This window comes from Lissotriton helveticus, chromosome 3_2, assembly GCF_964261635.1.
Source record: "Lissotriton helveticus chromosome 3_2, aLisHel1.1, whole genome shotgun sequence".
Classification (NCBI taxonomy): Eukaryota; Metazoa; Chordata; class Amphibia; order Caudata; family Salamandridae; genus Lissotriton; species Lissotriton helveticus.
The window spans coordinates 168,178,181-168,201,965 of NC_136062.1; the positions used below are offsets into that span (position 1 = coordinate 168,178,181).

Below are 23,785 nucleotides of genomic sequence, written 5' to 3' on the forward strand. Positions count from 1 at the left end.
TTTTGGTGCATTTATCCTCATACTTTGGCTCATCATGGTACTAACTTTGGGACGCTTCATTGAGGGAAAATATGCTAAAATGGACACAGCAAGTCAGAAAATCAACTTGATCCTCAAACCACACACATCTTCACACGTCGAGAAAAGAGAACTTTCTTCAGTCAACTTCACAGCCAATCCTATACCGGGTGGGGTAGCATGGGACAACACTGACTACGAAATCTATGGTCCGGTTGAAATCCTGAAATATCCACACCAAATTAAGATTTCATTGAGTGACTTTGTAAAACCAAGCTCATTTGCTGATGATTGGGACTTTGAAAGTATAAATAATATGATGTCTGACCTAGTGATGTCTGCTAAATTTACCAAACATGATTATTTGCAGGGTTCTACAAATTATGATAGTATGTATTGCTACAACCACTATGGTAACCATTTTCTAGATAGATCTGCACAACCTAGAAATGTTTTAAATTATAATCAATGGGAAGATTGTGCAACCCCTCCAAAAGGAAGCTCAAGAACCGTTTATGACAAATATTCATACTTTTCAGGTTTTAACACAAGTAATGCTGAAACATTTTATTTCAAATTGTCAAATAAGACAGGGACAAAGACCATGATAACAAACACGAAATTGATATATTCAGACTCATTTTTGAACAAATGAATACTTTTGGTTTTGATTATTGGGACAAGAATGTTGAATTGAAAAGTGTTTGGGGTACGAAAGAATGGCAAGTACAAGGTATAGAATCTTTGTTGAGAGCCTGCATGATCCCAGAACAAATTATATTTTTAAATGACACTGTTCAACAAACTACCTGTCTTGGCTTAGCCAAAATCAAAGACTTAAATAAACCGTCTATTCCAAAACCAACAAAGAACAGCAATAGCTCTACAGATGAAGAGATAGACGTAAATTATGTATTAAACCAAAACAGAACACATCCAGATTGGAAAAAGTGGTTGATCTGGCCCACAGATACTAATAACTGTCAAGACAGATTCCTGAACAAATCACAGGGGTTCAAAATGACCAGGCCAGGCCCTAGATATCCTCAAAGACAACACCCAGGGATAATAACCACCTACAGTGTGGGCAAATTATGCCTTCTATGGCTACAAACTTCCACACTGGCAGAAATTAAGCAACACCTAACTTTACTTACTGATGGTGCTGACTTGCGTGATTTCATTATGGGACCACGCAAACAGCGTCAAAAGCGTTTCATAGCAGCCTCTGTATATGCAGCATACAACGAGGCCTGGAAGGTTACTCAAATTGAGACAGCAGAGAGAATACGGGAAATTGACGGTATTAATTTGGAAAAATCACTTTCTGTAGTGGACAATGGGTTAATGACTCTGTCCTCCAGAATTTTTTCTTTGGACAGCATTGTGTCTTCAGCAATCGACATATTATCGCAGGACTTACTGTTGTTACAACACGGTCAGTCTCAATTGCGTTCTATTGTACAGCTTGGCTGGACGCTACAAAATCTGCGTTCAGGCTATGTGCCTTGGCGTTTAATCAACACAACGTCACTATTCAATATCTTTAACCTTACTGATAAACAAATCAGTATGGCACAGAAGGGTGCTGATTATACAATCCTGAGCATTGAGAAACTTGAGAGATTACCAGTGACAATGTCAGAACGACCTGTCAGTGAATGTATAATACATGGGATAATTAATATTCCAATATCAACCTTCAGGTTTCAATACTGCCAAAAATATATACAGGCTGGCATGTACGAAAAATTGGGGAAAGGGTACATTAAAACAACATGGAACTTGCCCTATTCACATGCATGTGTCAGTAATAAAGGACAGAAAGTGTTTCTTAGTGGCAATAATTGTGCAATGTCACTAAGCGGTACACTTCTGTGTAATGGAATTAGTTTGCATGGAGCCTGTGAAGGGAACTCAAATAACCTTTCATGTCACCAGCTAGGCACACCTGCTACAGAGATAGAACCATTCTTTCAAAGACTCTATAATGGGAGTTACATTCTAATTGTGGACCGCAGATGCTGTAGTCTTATGCCCGGGACTCCTTATCTCGTAACTACGACTGCGAAGGTCAAGTGCTGTGGACGCTTATTGTTCCCCAGCTCCTTTCCAGACAGGGAGGCAAGGGCATGGCCCAACTTGAAAATTACTTCTATGCGAATAGATACTTTAAGAAGAATGAAAACAGTGCGTCTTCAGACGCCGACCAGGCTCACGTCATCAAAAGAAACGTATGATCTCCAAGTCGCAAGGACGACTGCAGAGATACATTCATTGTTATCAACTAATTCCCCCATACATTTCGCAGAAATCCTGAATGAAATCTTAAATATTTCTGATACCAGTGGAGTCTCAAAGGTATTTAAGACAGTATTTTCGATGGCATTAACACCATTCAAAGCCATACTGGGTATTTTTCCAGATTTCGTCCATTCGATTTTTGGAGGACTTCCCCTCATTTTAGGACTGATTGCAGGAATCCTATTCCTAGTCCTTATATTTCGTTATGGCAAACCATGTCACAGACAGAACACCTGCGACAAGGGAAGAAACAATCCTAGCCATTGGATACCGGGACCGGATAACAAAAATCCTGGGACTATCCCGGCTTAGAGACCTGAACATGACTTGGTTTCTATCATTTCGACCAATGTGGCAACGATGTGTTTTACCTGTATTAAGGTACCTGCTATGCGGAGAAGAATGCGTGTTGGACACCTGTCTGACGCTACAATCGGATGCGCCAATGGATGCAGAAAGATTGTTGAGTCCAACAAAGGCTCATGCTTTGTGCTGCCCTCAACGGCTACCAATCCTGATGATGGCATTCGTGGAAGCTTCACCACTACGATTAAGGGGTAGTGAAGTTCAAGATGAAAGCAGCATCGATCAGGTACGACCTTCTGTCAGCAATCCAAATCAGAACGTCAATGGAGACAATCATGCGCACGAATGCATGGTTACACCTTTTTCCGAGTTAGTGGAACTCTCCCAGGAAGCTGTTGACAGCTTTTTCGAAAGCCTAAATGATATGATGTTCTCACCAGAGCAGAAATAGAGACTTTTTGAGCGAGCTCGCACACGGCGTTCCCTGAATTCGGCCTTCAACTTTAATAATAAAGTCACATGAACAATTTTCCCTCCAGTTCACGGACAGCAGTTTTTTCAGCGGCCCCAAAATATTTTTGCATATTTTTCGGGACACTTATCTTCTGCTTAAAGTAAGAACTATTCTTAGAGAACTAAAATTTCTATTTTTAGATACTTTATAGACATTAGCTGCCCGCTGGTATGTTCATTATTATTATATTCTGTGATGAAATGGTCTCGAACCTTTCTTCTGTATTAAGAGCCATTTCATGTGTAAATTCTCATATACCAAATAGCAATAATGTATAGATATGCGTGATTACTTTAGCATTATTCTACAGCTTGAGTGCATACAATACATATGACTGCATTTTCTCCGTATATTTGAAAATTTCAAAATGCATTTATGTATTTTGGGGTGGTAAGGTATACACAATACTCTATAGTATGTTTTACTATGCATAGATTAGTAAATATGTCCATAGTTAGCGTGGAGTGGGTGTGATGTATTCCTATAGGTTCTGTATCGATCCCCCTATTCCTGACCCTATTCTGGTTAACAAGTTAACTAGCAGCCATCCCATGAGGCAGAAAAACCCCCATGATGCAGAAACCGTTATCTGATTAAGCCACACTACGGCACAGGAACGTGTTATCTGATTAGGTCATAACGCTTGCCATCTAATTAGACAAGCGATATTCCTCCAGCCCCTGATAAGGCATACGGAGTTCTCAAAACAAATCAAACCTATGACAACCTGGGAAAAACCCTGCGGCCATTGTTTTGATTTCACCGAGAACTTCAGCAAAAGAATGTGCTAACGACCAAGTCGTATGACATCCTTATTGACGTATCTATGTCCATCCTTACGTCAATCTCGGCACCTTAAAGGTATAAATATTACCGATATTGCCCTATGCAAACACACGCGGTGGTGACGAGATCGGAGCAGCCAGACTTGCCGAAGCCCAGAGCAGAGCAGACCCCGCTGGCGCAGCCCCGCCTTCCTGACGCGCTGAGAACAACACGCTGCCTTTCTCCTGCCGAGAGATCCAGCACCGGCGCTTCCGGGTAGCCCTCGCAGGCAGCCTGGAATATCGAGACCAGAGAAAGAGATACCATCCCTCATCCATCCTAGATTCCAGGTACAGAACTGAATAACCCCTCGCAGAGAATTCTTTAGTCAGTCACTTGGCAAAACAAACTTAACTTAAACTGTAACTTTCTATTCCCGCCCACGTATTAGGCTTAGGTCAGGTACACGGGGTAGGCGTAGCTAGAAACACCAGTTGAGTACGATTAGTCAAATGTATATGTGTATGTATATATTTTATTCATTTTAAACCATCATATGGCTTAGAAACCATATCAATGTTTTTACAGTATTATTTTATACTTCTGCTTTTAATGTATGCACTTTACTTAACCATAAGTATTGCAATAATATCGATCCATTTCTCTTGTATGAGAAAAGAGACTGATCAATAAATACCATCTTTTATTGAACACGCCCGTCTCTTCCTTTTCTCTACAATCTAATGAGACTAAGAATGCACGTACTGACTGAGTAAAATAAATTGCCTTTTGTTCACACGACTCTAGAGATACACTCTTGATTAGGGGAGAGCAAAGTTGTCCTGTTCTATGGTTGTCAGAAACTAAATCCCTTCTTGTCTATCCAGGGAGGTTCAACTCCTCCTTGCCTATTCGAGAAAGTTTCTAGTGAACTCTGAGCTAGCTGGCAAACCCAAAACTTTAAGTCTAATATCGACAGTAGTAGACCTAGTTAACGTCTGGTCTAGGCCTATACTATTGAAGGTATTATTCCAATGCGCAGAGCCTATTGGGATAATAGGAACTACACTACAGTAGAGCTGAAAGTTCGGGATGCCCCATCCGCCTTTCTCTCTAGGCAGCACACACCTTTTAAATGCTCTCTGGGCCCGATGGTACCCCCAAAGGAACCTAGAACATATTCTCTCTATTCGAACAAAATAACCGGAAGATATCAGAAAGGGAATAGATCGAAATAAATACATAAACTTGGGGAAAATAAGCATTTTAATCACATTACTATGCCCTAAAAGTGAGAGCTTTAGGTTATTGATTCTTTCTAGTATTTTATTGGAAGAGCCTATAAGATGGTTTAAGTTTATAGGGATGATTTCTTCCTTATTAGCAGTGATCTTTATGCCAAGATAGGTAGCCTCCTTTTCAAACTTTATATTCTCTGGTCGGCCTGCCACCGAGTGGATAAGCTGCGTCTTATCGAAATGTAATTTATATCCAGAGAGCCGGCCAAATTCATACGCAGACTCTACAATAATGGGTAACGCACTATTATTCTATGATGTCACTATGGCAATATCGTCTGCATATGCACATACTTAGAAATCCGAGTTATTAATCTGAACGGGTTTAACTGGCGGATTTCTAGCAAGACTGCAGATAAACGGGTGAATATAAAGTGCGAACAGCAAGGGCGAGCAGGGACACCCCTGTCTCGTCCCTCTTGCTATCTGCACCTTCCCCAAAATCTTGCCTGAGACACGAATGACCGCAGACGGTTGAAAATACAGGGACTTTATTGCCCTGACAAATTCCGCCGGGAGCCCTTTTTTTCCCAAAACAGACCACAGGGCGTCCAACAGGGCCACGCCAACAAGAGAACAAGTCCCCTGCGACCAATCCAACAAGGATAATATACATCTCATGTGGTCTGTAGTTCCTCTACCCTGTATAAAACCATGTTGTCTTGGAGAGACAAAACCCGGCATCAAATCGTTTAACCGGTTATCAATTAATTTCGAATAGATTTTGCTGTCTGAATTCAGCAATGATATCGGCCTATACGACCCCATTTCGTCCTCTCTTTTGCCTTTCTTTTTAAACACAACGATGATGGCTTCTGCCCATGTACGCGGGCCTGTCCCGAAAAAGCTTAGCAAATTCTTGAACTTTCTATAAAACTCTAGGGGGATATTATCGGGCCCCATAGCCTTACCCCAAGCTAGGCCAAGAATTGCTATCTCAATTTCTCCCCAATCTGGCGGTGCCAATAATATTGCTCGTTGGGCTTCAGATAGGGTTGCAGGAGCCACATCCCTTAAGTACTCTCCAGCCTCAACCGGGCCGATCTCATCACTGTAAAGCCGCTGGTAAAACTCTTGAAAGGCAGTTAACACCCCTTCCTTCGTCTCCTGCATAATCCCCTGTAAATCCTTAATTTTCGGGATGTCATTATACACAGCTTTCTCCCTTGCCCTTTTCACCAACAATCTGCCTGTTTTTTTCCCCAAACTCATATGCAGCCTCCTTATGTTGTATGTAATTAGCTGTAATTTGATCGGCGATATTAGCATAGACATTAGCCCTTTTAATGGTAAGATCTTTTTGGGCCAAATTACGTTCTTCTGCCTCAGTTCCTAGCCTTATAACCTCTGCGAGCTTTACCTCGGCCTTTAAAACCTGATTGAACTCCTGCCCTTGTTTGAGCTGTATCTGTTTATGCTTAAATACAGAGAAGCTTAGGGTCTCTCCACGTACCACGGATTTAAAGGCGTCCCAGACTACCTCCTGTGCTGCCATAACCCTGTTAATATAAAAAAATCCCTGAATTATTTGAGTCATAAACTGACAATACTCCTCCTCTAATAACAGTTTCCGCTCAAAAGACCACTGGGACGATTGTATTTTCTCTTCAAAATCCAAAGCTAGATCTACTACTATCGGATTATGGTCAGAAACCAGTTTAGGATGGATTCCAATATTGGTTTTGGCTAAAAAGGCAGATGTGATAAAAAAATAATCCAATCGCACAAATTTTGAATGGGGGGCAGAGAAAAAAGTAAACCCTGGATCATTGGGGTACTTTGCATGCCATACATCATAAAGACCATGATCCATAAGCAATCTCCGTATTACCACGTACGCTAGCTTCTTTCTACCTGTATATGCTTGATTAGATCTAACATTCATATCTGCCCCGATATTAATATTGAAATCACCGTACAACAAAACAGGAGTAATCCATTGGGCTAATTCTAGATTAAGAAAGTTATAAACCTCGGCGTCATCTAGGTTTGGCCCATAGACATTACACAATGTAGACCTATGCTGTCCCAGCTTAAATTCTTCAATAGCCCAACGGCCCCACTTATCAGCCGCGCTCTTTACACAGTCACCTACTCTCCTTTTTTTAAGTATCGCTACCCCTCTTTTAACTCCAGTTTGTTTAGAACAAATGACCAACTCCATGCCCATATTCTTTAGATATACTCTATTGGCCCACGCTACATGGGTTTCCTGTAGACAAAGTATGTCGATGTGTAAAATCTGAACGATTTTGGCTAAAGTTTGCCATTTCCTAGAATCATTTAATCCGCATATATTTAATGTACAGATCTTAAACTTCCAATCCATTACCCTTATTGAGACCCAAATCCTTACAAATATAACCGGGTTTAGTTCCTAAATTGCTTTTTTCACTTCTATTCCAGTTTATTATAACATTTCACATTTTTTATCCCTGCTGTCTGTATTTCACTAACCCATACCATTTTCAAACTGCCAACTGCTGCCATTTTCTCCCCCACCACCAAAAGCCCCTGTGCTCCCCATAACCCTCCCTTCCAAACTGACCTACCCTCCCCCCCACCCGTCCTTCCCAACATATGAGGCCTAAGGACCATTAGTCCCTGTAATGATAGAGTGTCGTGTCCCCCCCCCAGTCCCTTAAGACCAGAGAAAACTGACCCTTACTACACCTTCACAATCAATCAAAGAACCCCTCCTCCCCGGCTAAACTCACGTAGCCCTTGTCTTTTTACATCTGGCCACATTATCTCATGTGCTTCCATCTCCTATATAGAGTCCAGGTACTCTTTGGCCTGGATCTCTGACCAAAAAAACTTAGTTTGCCCTTTCAGCGTAACTTTGAGTTTCGCCGGATTCTGTAAGTACACCACTGCCCCCTTCTTTTGAAAGTCCGGTATAAGTTGCCGTAGATGCTACCGCTTGGAAACAGTGGCCTGACAGAAATCCTGTCCTTACAAAAAAATTGCAGTCCTTGGCAGTGGCTTTCTTGTCCGGTCTAGCCAGAGCATATACATCCTCCCGAGCCAAAAAGTTGTTAAAACAAACTAATATTGCCCTAGGTAGACTCTCTTCTCCTTGACGGGGCTTTCTCACAGTAAACGGGAACCCATGTGCCAGTTGAATTTCCCGGGACCAGTCCCAGGTTGTGAGCTCAGGGAAGGCTTCTTTCAACAACTCAGCGACAAATTTACGAACATCCGAGCCTTCCCGTTTCTCCGGAACCCCCAGGAATCGCAAATTGTTTCTACGGGAATGGTTTTCGAGTTCAGATAACTTATAACTCAGATCGTCCCGATGGGCTTTGATGGACTCCAGCTCTTCTTTCTGTGCAGCGGCATAATCTTCAAGGGCTGATATTTGAGCCTCTGCCTCCGTAACTCTATCCGCAGTTTCAGCCCCTAGTTGCATTGCCCGCCGTACTGCGTTTTTTACTTTACTACAAGTAGCTTGCATGCGGACATTCTCGGCTTTGCTCTCAGCTCTATGGCCCATCATTGTTTCGTAAATAGTTACCAAAGTAATTTCCTGGGGCTGTGGTATATCTGGTAGATTTTGACCCCCTTTCTCCATTTCTTGAGAAACTGTGGTTGTTGCTTGGATTCCAATTAAATCTTCATTAGGGGTTGAAGCACATTCTAGTCTAACCTGGTGTGACCCTTTTTTCTTTGCTTTCTTTTTTATAGTGGTGACACTGCAATTAGGAGAGACCTTACTTCCTCCTGAAACCTCATACGGGCTACTGGCTTCACTGTAGTCCCCCCAGTCCTTGCTCTGACTAGAGCACTCGTCTGATGATGCCTCGGATAAAGAGTAAAAATTCTCACCAGATTCTGGTACCTTTGTGCCCTCCTGCGCTTCAACATCAGTCTTGCTCAATGTCTCTCTCAATGTCTCACTCTGTAAGATATCCTCTTTTTCCATAGCACCGTCTCCGTCTCCATCTCCATCTCTCATAAAGCAGCTATCAAATCCCAATTGTTCGACTCGAATCTGTGGAGGGAGTTCCTCATGTAATTCAGCATCTTCGGAGATTTCTATAACCCTCGTGATTATAGGTTCCAAAATCGCCCTTTCCTTTAATGATGCTGCGACGATGTGTGTCCCCCCTCCAACTACCAGCTTTTCCAGAGTTGAGTCATTTTTACGGGCATTCTGTCTCTCGAACATGGCTGGAAGGGTCTGGCTCTGAATGCTTTGCTTCAATACGCAAGAGTCCACTACGCTCTTCCCCTTACCTTTACCATTTCTTTTACGAGCCACATGAGTGCCGATAGGAGTATTAGGGGTATTGGACAAATCATTAACAGTCTCAGCTTCTTTACCAGAGCCCCGGGTTGTCTTGCCGCCCGCTCTGTCGCCGTTTGCCGCCATACCTTGCTCTTTATTTTTCACGCTGCGAGTAGTAACTTTAGCAGCTTCGTTCGTCTTAGCTGTCCCTTTAGCCGGCATCCTTTTTTTAAACGTAGCACCGCCTCGACCTCGTATTACCCAGTTTTGGAATCCACAATGCAGCCAAAAGGGTAATCTCCAATGGGGGGTCCTATGCCGGTTCGTTAATAGGTTTCCCAACATCCGCTGCGATTTCCCGGGGTTAGACTGTCTACTTCTTCCTGCAACCACAGCAGCTGCCGCTTCCCCAACGCAGCTTATCCAGGCAGAGAACTCTCCAGAAGCCTGTCAGGTGTACCGTGCTCTGTGTCAGAACGCCGTATTGGACCGCCTCCAACCACCGCCTTCCAAGGTCTTTCTCGGCGGCTCTTGAGCAAAGCTCCAAGCGGGTCAGGACTGTGTTAAAAGCGGCAAGTAAGTTTTTTATTTCAACTAGAAGTGCTCCCTCTGTAGCCACGAATATCGCTCAGGCACAACCTCGGTGAAATCGTACTGCAATTTTCACACAGAAAAAGTCAACCGTGGGTCCGTAGGTCTGTAGGAACAAGAGAGAGAGGCTGGGCTGCCTACAATGCCCACGCCACGACCGCCATCTTGCCTCTTAAAATACCTCTTGAGCATTTATCTGAACTCTAAAGACTAGGATTTTATATTCTATTAAGGTTTATCTGTGAAGAAGCAGAAATTATTCTTACAGTGGACTATGATGCATATGTATAAATGAAAGCTGTTTAAACATTATTAGAGTTCTTGGACCTGATTCACAAATGTAAACATACGATTTGTGTAAATTTACGATGGATTGCTATTCACAAAGGTACTTTGCTAGTAGAATCTTTACAACTCGGGTGATTAGTGTGCTATACAAATTAACATAAAAAAACAAAAGTACAGTAATTGTCTCCGACTATGATTTTGCCCTCAATTTGGGGCATTTAAAGTGGATTTTGGGGCCCCGCCAAAATCTGTATGCCCCTGTATTTATCTGGCATTCGATCTGTTAAAAGCTACTAGGGGATGAGAACTTTATCACACCCAGTAATTACACCACTTCTATTCTAATGGTGATCCCGATGCAAACTCCTAGGGGCTTATTTACAAGCCCCTTGCGCCACTTTTGCATCACTTTTTCCATGTTAAAAAGGACGCAAAAGTGTCGGAAGGGGCTTTTAAATCTGCCTGCTATGATTTACCAGGTAATCCATAATGTTGCCCTTAGAGTTAATATGAGACTGGTGTCTATTATAAGACAGTAATGGAATCTAAACATTTTACTAGGGTAGTAGTATGTGTGCCACCTTTTTGGCACAATAATATATATTTGTTATCAAGGTCCTAATCAAAATCCCATTATAAGGCAAATACATGTGTTTTGTTGCTGTTGTATGCATCTTACCAAAGGATTAGTGCATACTAGATTGGCTGACATCCAAAGAGTAAGAAAATAGGAAAACGCATGAGCAGGTGTGCAGAATCATATCACAAATGCAAAACTGGAGTTTAATAGCTGCCAGACACAAATGTGTTGTTACTTTCATTGTCGTGATCTGACGTTTGATAATGTTACTGTTCTCTTTATTATGTGTCAAATCGGCTGCTTCTTACCACAAACAGCTAAGGTCATACTGTTTTTTGCGTATGTAAATGTTTCCAACTGATGCAGTATCACATACTTTGTATGTAATGAAAATATATTACATTGCTTCCCCCCAAAAAAAATACAAATTTGGTTTGAAAATAAGAATTGTACTGAAGATAGAAAACCACACTTTGTAACAGCAACTCTAAAAAACACAACCAAACAAGCCCGACCATTACCTTGCAAAAGGTGCATACTTCTCATAACTTTGTTCCGGTTTAAGATGGCCCTGGTTTTGTAGTTCAGGCAGAACTGTTCCTATGTGGAGCAGGGTCAAGACTGATTTGCATATGGCTGGATCCAAACTGAGGTGGTATGGTGAGCAAAAGAAAGATGGGCTGGAGTGCTATACCGAGATACTGCCAGTGTTTAGACTTATTACAGCAATCTCTCATCGCCTTTTGTGTGTTTCATGTACCACCCTAAATGGCACGGGTATACCCAGATGTGGGGACCTTGCTCACTGTGTTACTGGAACAAAGCTGTACATGGCTGATGAGTCCATAGCTAAGACGAAACTGGTCCTGGGTTGCTTGTGTTCCAGTTCAGGGAGGACCAGGCTTCGCAGTTTCTGCTGGACTGTTCCCATGAGAGGCAGGGTCAAGACTGATTTGCATGTGGCTGGGTCCAAACTGAAGAGGCGTGGTGAACAAAAGAATGATGGGTTGGAATGCTACCGTTAGCTATTGCCAGTGGTTATACTTATTGCAGGCAGCTACCCATCATCTTTTGTCTGTTACTTGTCATAAGGCAGTCACAAAACTAGCAGAACTTACATCTGCTTCAAAGCAATAGTAGGGCAGTTCTACATTTTTTTCAAATGGGAAACACAATGGTGTACCACACAAATCTTGCAGGTCTACTTGGAAAACTCATGCTGAGCTGCACTTTATTCGAAATGGTACAAAAGTGATGAAGTAGGCACAGGCATACATCACCAAGCACATTTTTATTTACTGTTCCAAAATGGATGACACGAAAAAATAAAACAAATATTTAAATGTGCATCCGGAAAAAGTGTTTTTACATTTGCAAAAAAGAGTGGCCCAGTAGGAAATGGTAGCTGCCACCCCTCCATTACATTGGAGAATAAAGATTTTTATAAGATAATAATGTATAGAATGTAATAGAACTGGAGGGCAAGCTTTGGAGAGCACTTGGAGGAGAAATCAAATCAGAGATGTTCAACAGGGAGTGGCTGAGGCAGGAACAGAAGCACTGGAGGTGGGGATGGTGGAGAATTTTTTTTAAAAAGCCATGGGTGACTGGGGAAAACAAAGAATGAGCTGAGAGTTGGGCAATGGTGTAGCTAGGGTAGCAGGCAGGCAAGGTTCACCCCAGGCAACACTTTTTTTGGGACGGCAGCAAGCGCAAGATAAGTTTTCTTTTTTTTTTTAAATTGTATTCATCATTTGTCTACTCTCTCCCCCCTCCCCCCACTGACCTGTACTGTTGTCACTGGGGGCGAACGCAGGGACCACCCCGGGCAGCAAAAGCACTAGCATCTAGCATCGCACCTGGGGTTGGGAGAGGAGTGAGCAACACCGAGCGTGTGGGGTGGCATTTATTTGAGAGGGGAAGCAGCACACGAGGTTAGTGGAAAGAAAACACATGCACTTTACAGGGTGATAAAAGAAAAAGAAAAAAAAGTAGTGCATTAAATGTACGCAGCGGAAGGACATAATTCATCCATTTCAAAAGGATGCAAAAGATGATACGCTCCAGCGGAGGAACAAACATATGAAAATAAGGGAAAGCCATTGAGTGAGAAGCAACCAAATATGAGTGACAGGAAAAACAAACTCTGTTAAGTAGTGGGTTGGCCCAATGGGGCGGCCGACCGGAGGGAGGCTTGCCCCGCCGGGTTGTTTTGGGGCCCCAGGAGGGAGGGGGGGGGGGGATTTGACAGGCAGGAGACAAGGTTGAGGATGTTTTTGGGCTGGTTGGGCTGGTTGGGGGAATTGGGCTAGTTTTGGGCTGCTTGGGCTGATTAGAGTTTAGAACCGGCCATGTCAGGTCACTGTCCACCATTTTAGGGACAGTGACACGGCAGCCGGTTTTAGGCAGGAGAGTTGTTGGAGACGTTTGTGGGCGTTTTTGAGGGCTGTAGTGAGCATTTGTGGGGGTAGTAAGGGCTCGCATTGCAGCTAGCGGTAGCAGTGAGGCTTTGGAGCGTTATCGGTGCGAAAAGGAGCGCGGTGTCCATTGCTTTTACCGGACGCGTTGTGGGGCAGCATGGCGGCCGACGCGATGGCAGATCCGCGTGTGAGGGAGGCCTTGCGCCTCCTCGATGAAGCAGGACGGCTGGACTTAGTCCAGAGTGACGTCAGGGTAAGGCCCCTGTGGCGCGCTGCCAATGACGCGGCGGCGGCAGTAATTGCATGAAAACCGCCCAGGAGAGAGGAGGGTGGGGGGAGGCGGGGCCACGGGTCGAGAGGCGGCGGCCAGCGGAGGAGTGCGGCTGGGGTGTCGGGGGGAGGGCGAAGGGGAATAAGCGCAGAGAGGCAAAGAAGGCGGCACTGGTGTTTGTAGGGTGGCGGAGGGACAGGAGGGTGCGTCCAGTGGGGCTGGGGGCGGAGGGATGCTGGAGGAGGTGGGGAATGGAGCGCTGCCTGAGGAGGTTGCAGGGGGCCCGGGGGGCGGGGGCCTAAGGAGCTGCCTAGGGTGAATGTTGGAGAGGGGAGAGGGCAGGGGGGGTGGCTGACGGGGTGGACGCGGTGGTTGGTACGGGGGAGGGGAGGGATGGGGTGATGGAGGGAGGGGTCCAGGGGGGGATGTCGGGGGGGGGTGAGCGAGCTGGATTAGGGATCGTCGTCGGGTGGGAGTGTGGTGTGGTGGGGCCCAGCAGTCCGCCGTCGCCGAGGGGGGCGCGGGCGGACGGGAGGTGGGGGTTGGGATGTGGCGGAGGGGTGTTGGGAGCAGGTGGGGAGGGGGGGTTTGGAGGTGGTGGTTTCGGGGAGGCGGGGGCGTCCAGGAGCTGGGGAGGGGGTCTGAGAGGGGGTGGGGCATGCGGGGAAGAGGGGGCAAGCGCGGGGTGGGTTGGGAAATTCCAGGAGGGACGGGGAGGAATGGGGGGCGATGGGGGGGTTCGGGAGGGCGGCCAGCGAGGCGGGGAGGGCATTCTGTGGCATGGGGGAGGGGCGCGTCGTGAGGTTGGGGGTTTACGGCCAGCATGCTGGACATCCCTACTTTTTTCTTGGCAGGAGCAGTTGGCCGGGTGCTCGGGTGAGCAGCATGTGGCTCCAACCCACCGAGAGGATGGGCCGGCTCAGCCTTGTACAGGCGGTCGCGCTCCACCGAGGGACCCCTCACGAGAGCACGTCGGATGGCGGGGGAGCAGGTCCCCGCCAGCCCCACCCAGAAGGGTCGAGACGGCTGCCGGAGGACGGGGATGGAGTGTGAATGTCCCAGACCATGCGGATTACCGGGATGAGTGCGGGCAGAGAGAGAGTGTGGACTTGGGGGCCTTGATGAGGATGGGTAGGAAGACGGCGGGGCTTAGCAGAATGAGTTCTGGGGGTGGCCAGGTGAGGCAGTGGGGGGATGGAGTGGACAGCAGGGATCTGGAGTCGGAGGAAGAGGGGGAAATTCGGGAGGGCGTGGGGGAGAGGAGTAATGCTGTTGGAAGTATCTTACAGGTACGCCCCCGGCACACAGCACCGAGAGTGACAGCCCCCCCAGCGGAACTGGTTAGTAAGTATGGGCGAATTTTTTTTTTTTGCGTCTTCGCGGGGCTTTTTGCATGTTCGTGGGCTTTTTGCTTCTTCACGGGGCTTTACGCGTTTTCGCGGGATCTTTTCAGCGCGGCTACCGCGAGGTTACCCATGCGGTCGTACATGGGCTAGTTGCATGCTCGCGTTGTGCAATTGCGTGTTCGCGTCCGTTTTTGCGTGCCCGCGGACAAAAAGTCTTGCGACCAAGCAAAAAAATCCACAAGCTTGCGAATTGCGAATTTTTGGCCAAATACGCATGATTCGCAGAATGCGAATTCGTCAAAAATTCGCAAATTCCGCGAGCGGAACAGATTTTACGCCCACGCTTACTGGTTAGGCGGCGTGATTCGGTGTGGACGCCAGCCTTGATGCCAGGTGAGGATGGTGGCAGAATGGGGAGTGGCTTGGGTGCGCCTCATGGAGGCCAGGTGTCAGTGGGTACGGATGCTCAGGGGGAGGAATTGGTGAGATTGGTGAAGGGCAGGTATGTGACGGATGCCGGGGTGGGTACAGACAAGGAGGGGAGGGGGGGGATACAGCGTCGGAGAGTGCTGGGACAGGGAGGGTTGGTGTAGCGACGGTGGATGCGGCGAAGCCCGGGGGTGTTGCGACGAGTGGCGCGGGGACAAAGGAGAGTTGCGACGTGCCGGTCCAGAAGCTCCCGTATATGGGGGTGGCGAAGCCGCAGGGGGCACATTTGTCTTTGGCAACCAAAGAAAAGATTTGGAAGGGGGAGTATGTGGAGATCTTGTAATTGCTCCACAGGGAGCTGATGGCTAAGGAGGGTTCGAAGGAGGAAGAGCAGGAGCTAGCCAGGCGACCCAAGGTGCCCGTAACCATCGAGAATTGATCGGGGGCTTTTCTGATATACGCCAGCGTACCCGGATAGGTCGGTCGCCTTATTCAAATATATGGATGTGGTGCGGGGGGCCCAGGTAACCTATGGCGGGTATGCTTGGTCTCATTACGATGGGGAGTTCCGGGCGCCCATGGAGTCAGATCCGGAGGCCCAGTGGAGCTGGATGCAGACCTGTACCAGCAGACGATGAGTGGGGCGAAGTTTGGATGCACCATTTACACGGCCAGCGGGCTTCCGCTTGCGCCGACTCCCTTTTCGGACCGCCCCGCCCGTGGGGGTTGGGGTCCGGGGATACCGCTGGTCAAAACACAGTTGGGGCCTACTGGGATTTTAATAGGGGCTCCTGTACCAGGCAGGTGTGCCGTTTCCAGCACGAATGTTCCAAATGTGGGAAAAGACACCCAGTGGTGCGCTGCTGGGGGGTCGGGGGAAGACCTCATAGGGGCAGCAGCTCTCGACGGCTCAGGCAGGGGGAAGGGGGGCCGGTACTTGGGCAAAGGCTCATACACCGGTTAGGCTGGATCAAATGGAGCCTCTGTTGGCGGCATATCCGCGGGCGGATGATGCAGCCTTGCTGCGCCTGGGTTTCAGGGAGGGTTTTCGATTGGGGTACGAGGGTCCGCGGATCGCTCGGTGGGCGGACAACCTGAAGTCCGTGAACGCACACAAAAGGCATCGTCCGGGAAAAGCTGTTCAAGGAGGTAAAGGAGGGAAGGATGGTAGGCCCCTTTCAGGAGCCGCCCCTGACCGACTTGATCATTTCCCCGATTGGGGTTGTTCCAAAAAAGGAGCCTGGACAATTTCGATTGATTCAGCACCTGTTGTGGCCGTCGGTGAATGACTACATTTCGGCGGACCTAGCGTCGGTGTCGTACTCGTCCGTGGACGTGGCGAGGAGGTTGGTGTCGGCGGCAGGACAGGGCGCACTTATGGTGAATGCGACATCAAATCGGCGTTTCGGTTGCTGCTAGTACATCCGGCGGATCACCACTTGTTGGGGATCCAGCTCGACGGGTTCATCTTTGTGGACAAAGCGCTTCCCACGTGGTGCTCGGTTTCCTGCGCATTGTTCGAGAGGTTCAGTTCCTTCTTGCAGTGGGCTTTTTCCTGGCGCACAGACTCAGAGGCAGTGACGCATTACCTGGATGACTTCTTCCTGATGTGACCGCGCGGTTCGACGGAATGCCAGCGGCAGTTGGACAGTTTTGCGGACCTTATGGGCTACCTGGGGGTTCCCTTGGCGGCAGAGAAGACACAGGGTCCCAGTACGGTGCTGTTTTTTTTTTTATCGGTATTGAGCTCGACTCAGCGGCCATGGAAGCATGCCTACCAGGCGACAAGCGGGCGGTGATGGTGGCATTGGTGGGAGACATGCTGGCGAGGTGGAAGGTGACGGTGAGGGTGGTGCAGGTTTTGCTGGGCCACTTGAATTTCGCGTGCCGAGTGGTGCAAGCGGGGCGGACGTTCTGCCGTAGATTGGAGCTGGCCCTGTCCGGTCTGACGCGCCTGTCGGCAGGAGCAAAGGAGGATTTGCGCATGTGGCTGGCTTTCCTGGGGCGCTTTAATGGGGTGCCCATGGCGCCGCAGGAGGACTGGGACTGGGATGTCATGATGTCATCGGATGCGGCAGGAGTCGGCGGCTTTGGCCTCTACTGCTCAGGGCGATGGTGCGTGGAACAGTGGTCGGCTCACTGGCAGGCAGGGGGGAGGAGTATTGCCTTCCTCAAATTGTTTCCGTTGGTGGTGGCCGTTACGGTGTGGGTGCAGGATTTGGCGCACAAGCGGGTTTTGTTCCGGGTGGAGGTGCTTGGACCATGACATTCTGTTCCAAGCCCGGCACGTGCCGGGGTGGACAATGATATTGCGGATGCTTTGTCTCGTTCGCAGTGGCAGAGGTTCCATGGGCTAGCCACGGAGGCGGACGAGGTCAAGACGCCGGTGCCAGCAGAGCTTTGGTTGGTGGGAGACCGCGGGTCATTCAATTGGTGAAGGCGTCGGTGGCAGCATCCACATGGAAGGCGTACGAACAGGTATGGCAGGAGTTTCTGCGCCTCGGAGCGGTAAGGCAAGGGGACAGGTGGCGGCGGGAGGAACAGGTGGTGCAGTTCATGCTCGCTTTGATGGACAGAGGACTGTCGCGGGTGACGATTGTGGGAAAACTGTCGGCGGTGGCGTTCATGGGAAGCTGTGGTGGGGTTATGCGCCGTCGGCAGGGGAATTGGGGGCGCGGCTCTTGGAAGGATGGGAGAGGGAGAAGGGGGTGCAGGTGCGTCTGCCGATTACGGAGGGGATGCTGGAGGAGTTGGTGCGGTTTATACCGGCGGTTTGTAGAGATCAGGTTGAAACGGTGCTGTTTTCCACACTGATGTCGTGGATGTTTTTTGGAGCATTCCGTGTGTCGGAGCTAATGGGGTTGAAAGGGGATCCGGGGGTGCTGTGGGAGGATGTGGACGTGCGAGACCGGGAAGTGGCGGTGCGCTTGCGGCGCTCTAAGACTGATCAGAGAGGGGAGGGGGTACTTGGATGGTGTTGGGGCCTGGGAGGTCGGCGGCAGTGTGCCCAGCAGGATGGGGAGGCGACTGGCAGGGGGGATGACGCAGGGAGATGGGGACGTTTTTGGACGGGATGGGGCCGATAGAGTGACGGCGGCTCAGGTGTTGTGGGTCCTGCGGCACGCCCTACGGTCTATGGGTGAGGACCTGAAGGAGTTCGGGCCGCATTCCTTTCGCATTGGGGCGGTGACGGAGGCGGTGCGACGGGTTGGGGTAAAGAGGAGATAAAACGACTGGGGCGCTGGAAGTCGGACTGTTACAGTACTTATGTCAGGATGTGGGGGTAGGCATGGAGTGAGGATGGAGCTGTTTTGCCCGCCGCTTACATGTGTGTCTTTGCAGGTGCAGTGGCGGGGCCAACGGCAGCGGCGATGAGCACTTACATTGTGGGCCATTCCTTTGTTAAAAGAGCGGAGAGGGCCGAATGGGACAAACACAGGATCCTCAATTTGGAGCTAGATGACCAGTTGTTTCGTTGTCATTGGCAGGGTAAAGGGGGCATGCGCTGGCGCGAGTTGGTACCGGCATTGAACAATGTTGTTCGGGGGAGAGTTTGTCCAGATGTGTTGGTTATTCATTTGGGGGAAAATGATTTGGTGCAGTGTAAGGGATTAGCGCTGGTGAAGCAGATGAAGCGGGACTTGTTGGAGATACGGAGGCAGTGGGCGGGGTATCAAGTCATTTCGTCAGAGTTTGTCCCTAGGCGTTGCTGGAGGGGAGCGGAGAGGCCGACGGCTATTTACAGGACAAGGAGGAAAATTAACAGGGAGATGCGGGGGTTTTGTGAAAAGGAGGGTTTGGGTAGGATGGAGCACCCGGAGCTGAGGTATGGCGCAGTCTATTTCTTTAGGGAGGACGGTGTACATTTGTCCCGGTATGGGATGGAGTTGTATATTGTGCAGCTGAAGGAGGCAGTGGATCGGGCTATTGGGGTGCGCAGGTATCCGAGAGTGCAGGGGTACTAGGGGGGGGGTCGAAAGCAGTAATGGGGCTTTCGAGTGGCGCTTTTTCCTAGTCTAGGGGGGGTCAGGATAGGAGGACTGAGGTTTCCTGGACAGAGGGGGGGAGTGTACATATGACAGGTATTTAACCAGTTAATCAGGCATTGTGCAGTTTGCATTTATGTGTATGTTGTTCTTCTGGGGGAACCATTTTAGGGGTGGAGGTGTTTAGTTAGGCCTAGTTTTGTACGGCACAGGCCAAGGTTTTGGTATTTGTAGGGCGCACCTGCTTCCAATAAAGCAGCCTTTGTCACACCTTAATTTGTGTCTCCGGTTGGTCTGTGTCCCTCCCCTCTCCCGATGGGCCCCAATGGGGCTTTGCGGGGGGCGGCCGACCGGAGGGAGGCTTGCCCCTTGGGGTGTTTTGGGGCCCCGGGAGGGAGGGGGGGGGGTTGACGGGCAGGAGACAGGGTTGAGGTTGTTTTTGGGCTGGTTGGGCTGGTTGGGGGGAATTGGGCTATACCTGGGCTAGTTTTGGGCTCCTTGGGCTGGTTAGAGTTTATAACCGGCCATGTCAGGTCACTGTCCACCAGGGACAGTGACACAGCAGCCAGGTTTAGGCAGGAGAGTTGTTGGACCGCCTGCCCTCCCTATAGAGAGTCTTTGGGGGTGGAGTACCTGAGTTTGCTGGGTTGGTGGCTCGGAAGATAGCGGGGGTCCCTGGTGCCTGGGGTGAGGTTAGGATGTTTTTTTTCTTGGGAGCAGGTGTGCCCCTGGGCAGGTGGTAGGATTGTTTCGTGTCGCTGGAACAGGTGCTGGTGTGAAGGTTGCTGTAGGGGCGCTTTTTCCTAATCTAGGGGGGGGTCAGGATAGGAGGACTGAGGTTTCCTGGACAGAGGGGGGGTGTACATATGACAGGTATTCAACCAGTTAATGAGGCATTGTGCAGTTTGCATTTATGTGTATGTTGTTCTTCGGGGGAACCATTTTAGGGGTGGGGGTGGGGGTTTGGCAAGTATGTGCATATTTAGTTAGGCCTAGATTTGTACGGCACAGGCCAAGGGTTTGGTATTTGTAGGGTGCACCTGCTTCCAATAAAGCGGCCTTTGTCACACCTTAATTTGTGTCTCCGGTTGGTCTGTGTCCCCCCCACCCCTCCCGATGGGCCCCAAAGCCTAATGTAATGTAGGTATTCTCCACAGTAGGTCTTTTGACTTGTGAGATCTAAAAATGCGGGTACCTGTAGCTCAATGTACTTAAAAAAAAGGAGAAAGTTACAATTATAATTTATGTTTAATATACTTTTGCATTAGAAAAACTAGAATAACCAATTATCCACATTAGCCACACTGTGCATTGTTCACTAGAGCCGCACAGCTCATGTGCCCTTTTATTGCCAGACAACTGACGTATCCTTTAATAGACACTCCTTTAAGTGAATGCCGAGTACTGGATTGTTCCCTAAATGTCTGAAATTCATGTATGGCGATACTTCCTAGTACTCCTACCGGCTGTTACCTGATAAGTGGCAATCACCCATTTCCGGGCGTGTTGAAATATATCCTCGTCGGGCCATGACGGATTCTCCTTTGCAAACATGTCTGCCAAGTGGTTGTGGTAGCGGAACCAGACGATGCTCAGAGCCCGGATGAAGGGGCTCTCGTTAGCTCGATCACTTCCAAAGGCTGTAACCAAGATTCAGAGTGCAGACATCAGTAAACCCAGGAAGAATATTTGTGACAAACTTATCGTGCTTTCTTTTAACTACCTATTAAATAAACGGTGCTTTCAACTCATAGGGGCCTATTCACAAAGGGGTAGATTTACAATCCCCTTGCGCCACTTTTGCGTCACTTATCCCATGTTAAAAGTGACACAAAAGTGGCGCAAGGGGCTTGTAAATCTGCCCCAAAGATGTTTATGGCTTTTGACGTAAGTTTACAATGAAAAAAACATATTTTACGCTTACAAGGAATCAATCCACAAAGGGATTGTGTATATGCATTCACTGTTGTGGATTTCGCCATCACAGGCGCTGAGAATTCTGCAGTAGTAAAATCTCATGCAAGGGGTGGGACGTGGGCATTCCAAAGACTGGTTTCTATGGAAGTTTGGGAATGCCCACAGCCATGTATGCTAGGCCAAATTTCCAGATCTTTTCCACTGTACAAATAGTCAGAGATTCACTCCATATATTGAGTTTCAGCATATAATGAGGAACAAATCACCCCCAGTATTATAGGGGTTTTAGTGTAGGGCTTTCCCTAAGTGTAAGATGTTTTACCAAATGGAAAAAATTTAAAATAATTTGCACAGGAGGCACCATGCTACTGTGGGTACAATTCTGGGAAAAGGTGCTTGTGGCAAAAATCACCTGATATCACTGGTAGTAAGTCTGGCAATCTGTTCCTGTGCTGCTTTCCATGCATACTACTAGGAATCTTTATGAATAGTAAAGGTATGTTCAGAGAGAGATTTAAAACCTTGGTGAATGCTTCAAAGAGTATACTATTTTCTCTCTAGAACAATATCCATTACCTACTCACTCTTACTTTTTTGGAAGGCAATGTTACATTGCAGGCTCTTCAAACTCTGATTTTGCACATGCTCTTATTATTTCCTTTTTTACAAAGTAGGGGCTAGGGGATGTAATATATTCTGAAGTGGGAGCCTCATTGAAGGAAAAAAGTCAGAAAATAGGACTAAAATTATTATTCATAAAGGATAAGCATGCCCTTGCAGGAAAGTGTTTCCGGATGCTGAGGTCCTTGGAGAAAATCCTCCCTCTCCTCCCTGATTCCGCTTATAAAACTATAAGCCAGGCTCTGGTTATATCCAGATTAGGCTACTTCAATGTCCTTTGCCTGGGAGTTTCTCAGTCCTGGTTGAACAGGCTTCAATGGGTCCAGAACACAGCCGCCCGGCACTTGCCAGACTTCCTAGGCGTCCCTTCGCAGTACCATGTTTAGAAAACTACACTGGTTGCCGTTGAAGCAAAGAATTTCCTTCAAGGTTCTCTGTTATTGTTACAGGGCTCTCTCCTCACAAGTTCCTACCTACAGTCCATGATCACTTCTGATGTCCCAACTAGAAATCTTAGAGCTGCCGTAGCAAAATAGGCCTCTGTCCCAAAATTTTAAAAAGCCAGAATTGGGGGTAGCGCTTTTGCCAGCTTGCACCAAAAATGTTGAACTTTTTGCCCTCTGAACTCTGGTTAGCCGCTTCTGAAACTGGTTTCAGGGCAAAATTAAAAACCTGACTCTTTGGATTTGGCTGTAGGGTCTTGGGCCCTAGGCCTGCATGCAGGACAAATGACCACGCAGACACATAGTGATAGTATCTGGAACTGGCCCAGGGCTTGTGCACCTGGCCCCTTTTATTAGCAGGGTTACTTGACCGTTGACGCCTGTAATGGATGGATGGGGGTGAGTGTGGAATCGAGCCCTCAATAAGTGGCTGATTGAAACACTATATTGCCCAAACACTCGAACGTGTCCAGAAGGACACTACACTGGCAAAGACCTACCCAGTCATTTGGGGTACACTGTATTCTGAAGTCAGTATACTAGTGTGGGACACTTCCTAAGAAGTAGTCATGATCTCTACAAGTAGCATTATTATAATTTGTATTATTAAGAAGCCGAGTTGCATAAAAAGCAGCCTCTTAAATGTGTTTATGAGTATTAGATAAATTGCATCAATATATATACTGTCTTTTCTTTGGTCATTACGTTATTTTAATATAGCAGATGCGTGAATTTCAGCAGGACTCCCTGACAAACCAGTGAGCCCAGTCGCCATTTTAGATCCTGGGATAGATAGCAGAAAACACCTTGTGAGAAATGAGTGAGTCCTTTTCCCCATACTTACCATAAATCCCTCCAGCACCACGCTGGCCAGTGGATGGATCCGGTGCTCTCCACATGAGAAGGCTCTCGTCAGTTTGCCTGGGAAATAGCGGGTCCGGTCCAGAGACTAGCTTCCCATCCGAGAAACTCCTCAGAGCATCACTCCACACGTGGGAGGAGCCATAGATGGCACTTCCGTCAATCCAGGCTGTCACCGAGTTCACCTGTTTACAAAGAAGTTAAGTAGAGCAAGTAGTGCATGTAGAGTAGATCGTCAGAATGCATTGTGCAGCATCACGTCTTGTTCAGTTTACAATCAACTGCAGCAGTTCTTGCAATATGGAACATATTAAATAGCTCTCTGACATTAAGTCTCAAACTAGATGATGTTAGTTATTCAAAATAGTAAGTACACTCACTCTATATAGATGGTAACAAATTAAAATCTATTAGAGATCGGTCTGTCTTAAATAAAACAGATAGTAGTTAAGACTGGTTAATTAGGTTTTATCTTAAGATTGTTCAATAATGTCGAGGGTTGAGTCAAGGGTGGCATTGATGGGGCTTTGATAGGTCCTTTCCCAAACCCTTCCTAGATTATTTGACCAACCTAACAACTGCTCAAATACAAAAAG

General features: G+C 47.7%; 1 protein-coding gene across 2 annotated transcripts in view; it reads right to left on the reverse strand.

Annotated features, from left to right (window-relative positions):
- LOC144826531 (dual oxidase 1-like) overlaps positions 1–23,785 on the reverse strand; it is a 1,074,750-nt gene that overhangs the window by 643,137 nt on the left and 407,828 nt on the right. For both annotated transcript variants that reach the window (XM_078684961.1, XM_078684960.1), the window contains 2 exons: positions 23,173–23,374; positions 20,821–20,987 (listed from right to left, as the gene is read on the reverse strand). In XM_078684961.1, the coding sequence (XP_078541087.1) occupies positions 20,821–20,987; positions 23,173–23,374 (369 nt within the window). The remainder of the gene's footprint in view (positions 1–20,820; positions 20,988–23,172; positions 23,375–23,785) is intronic.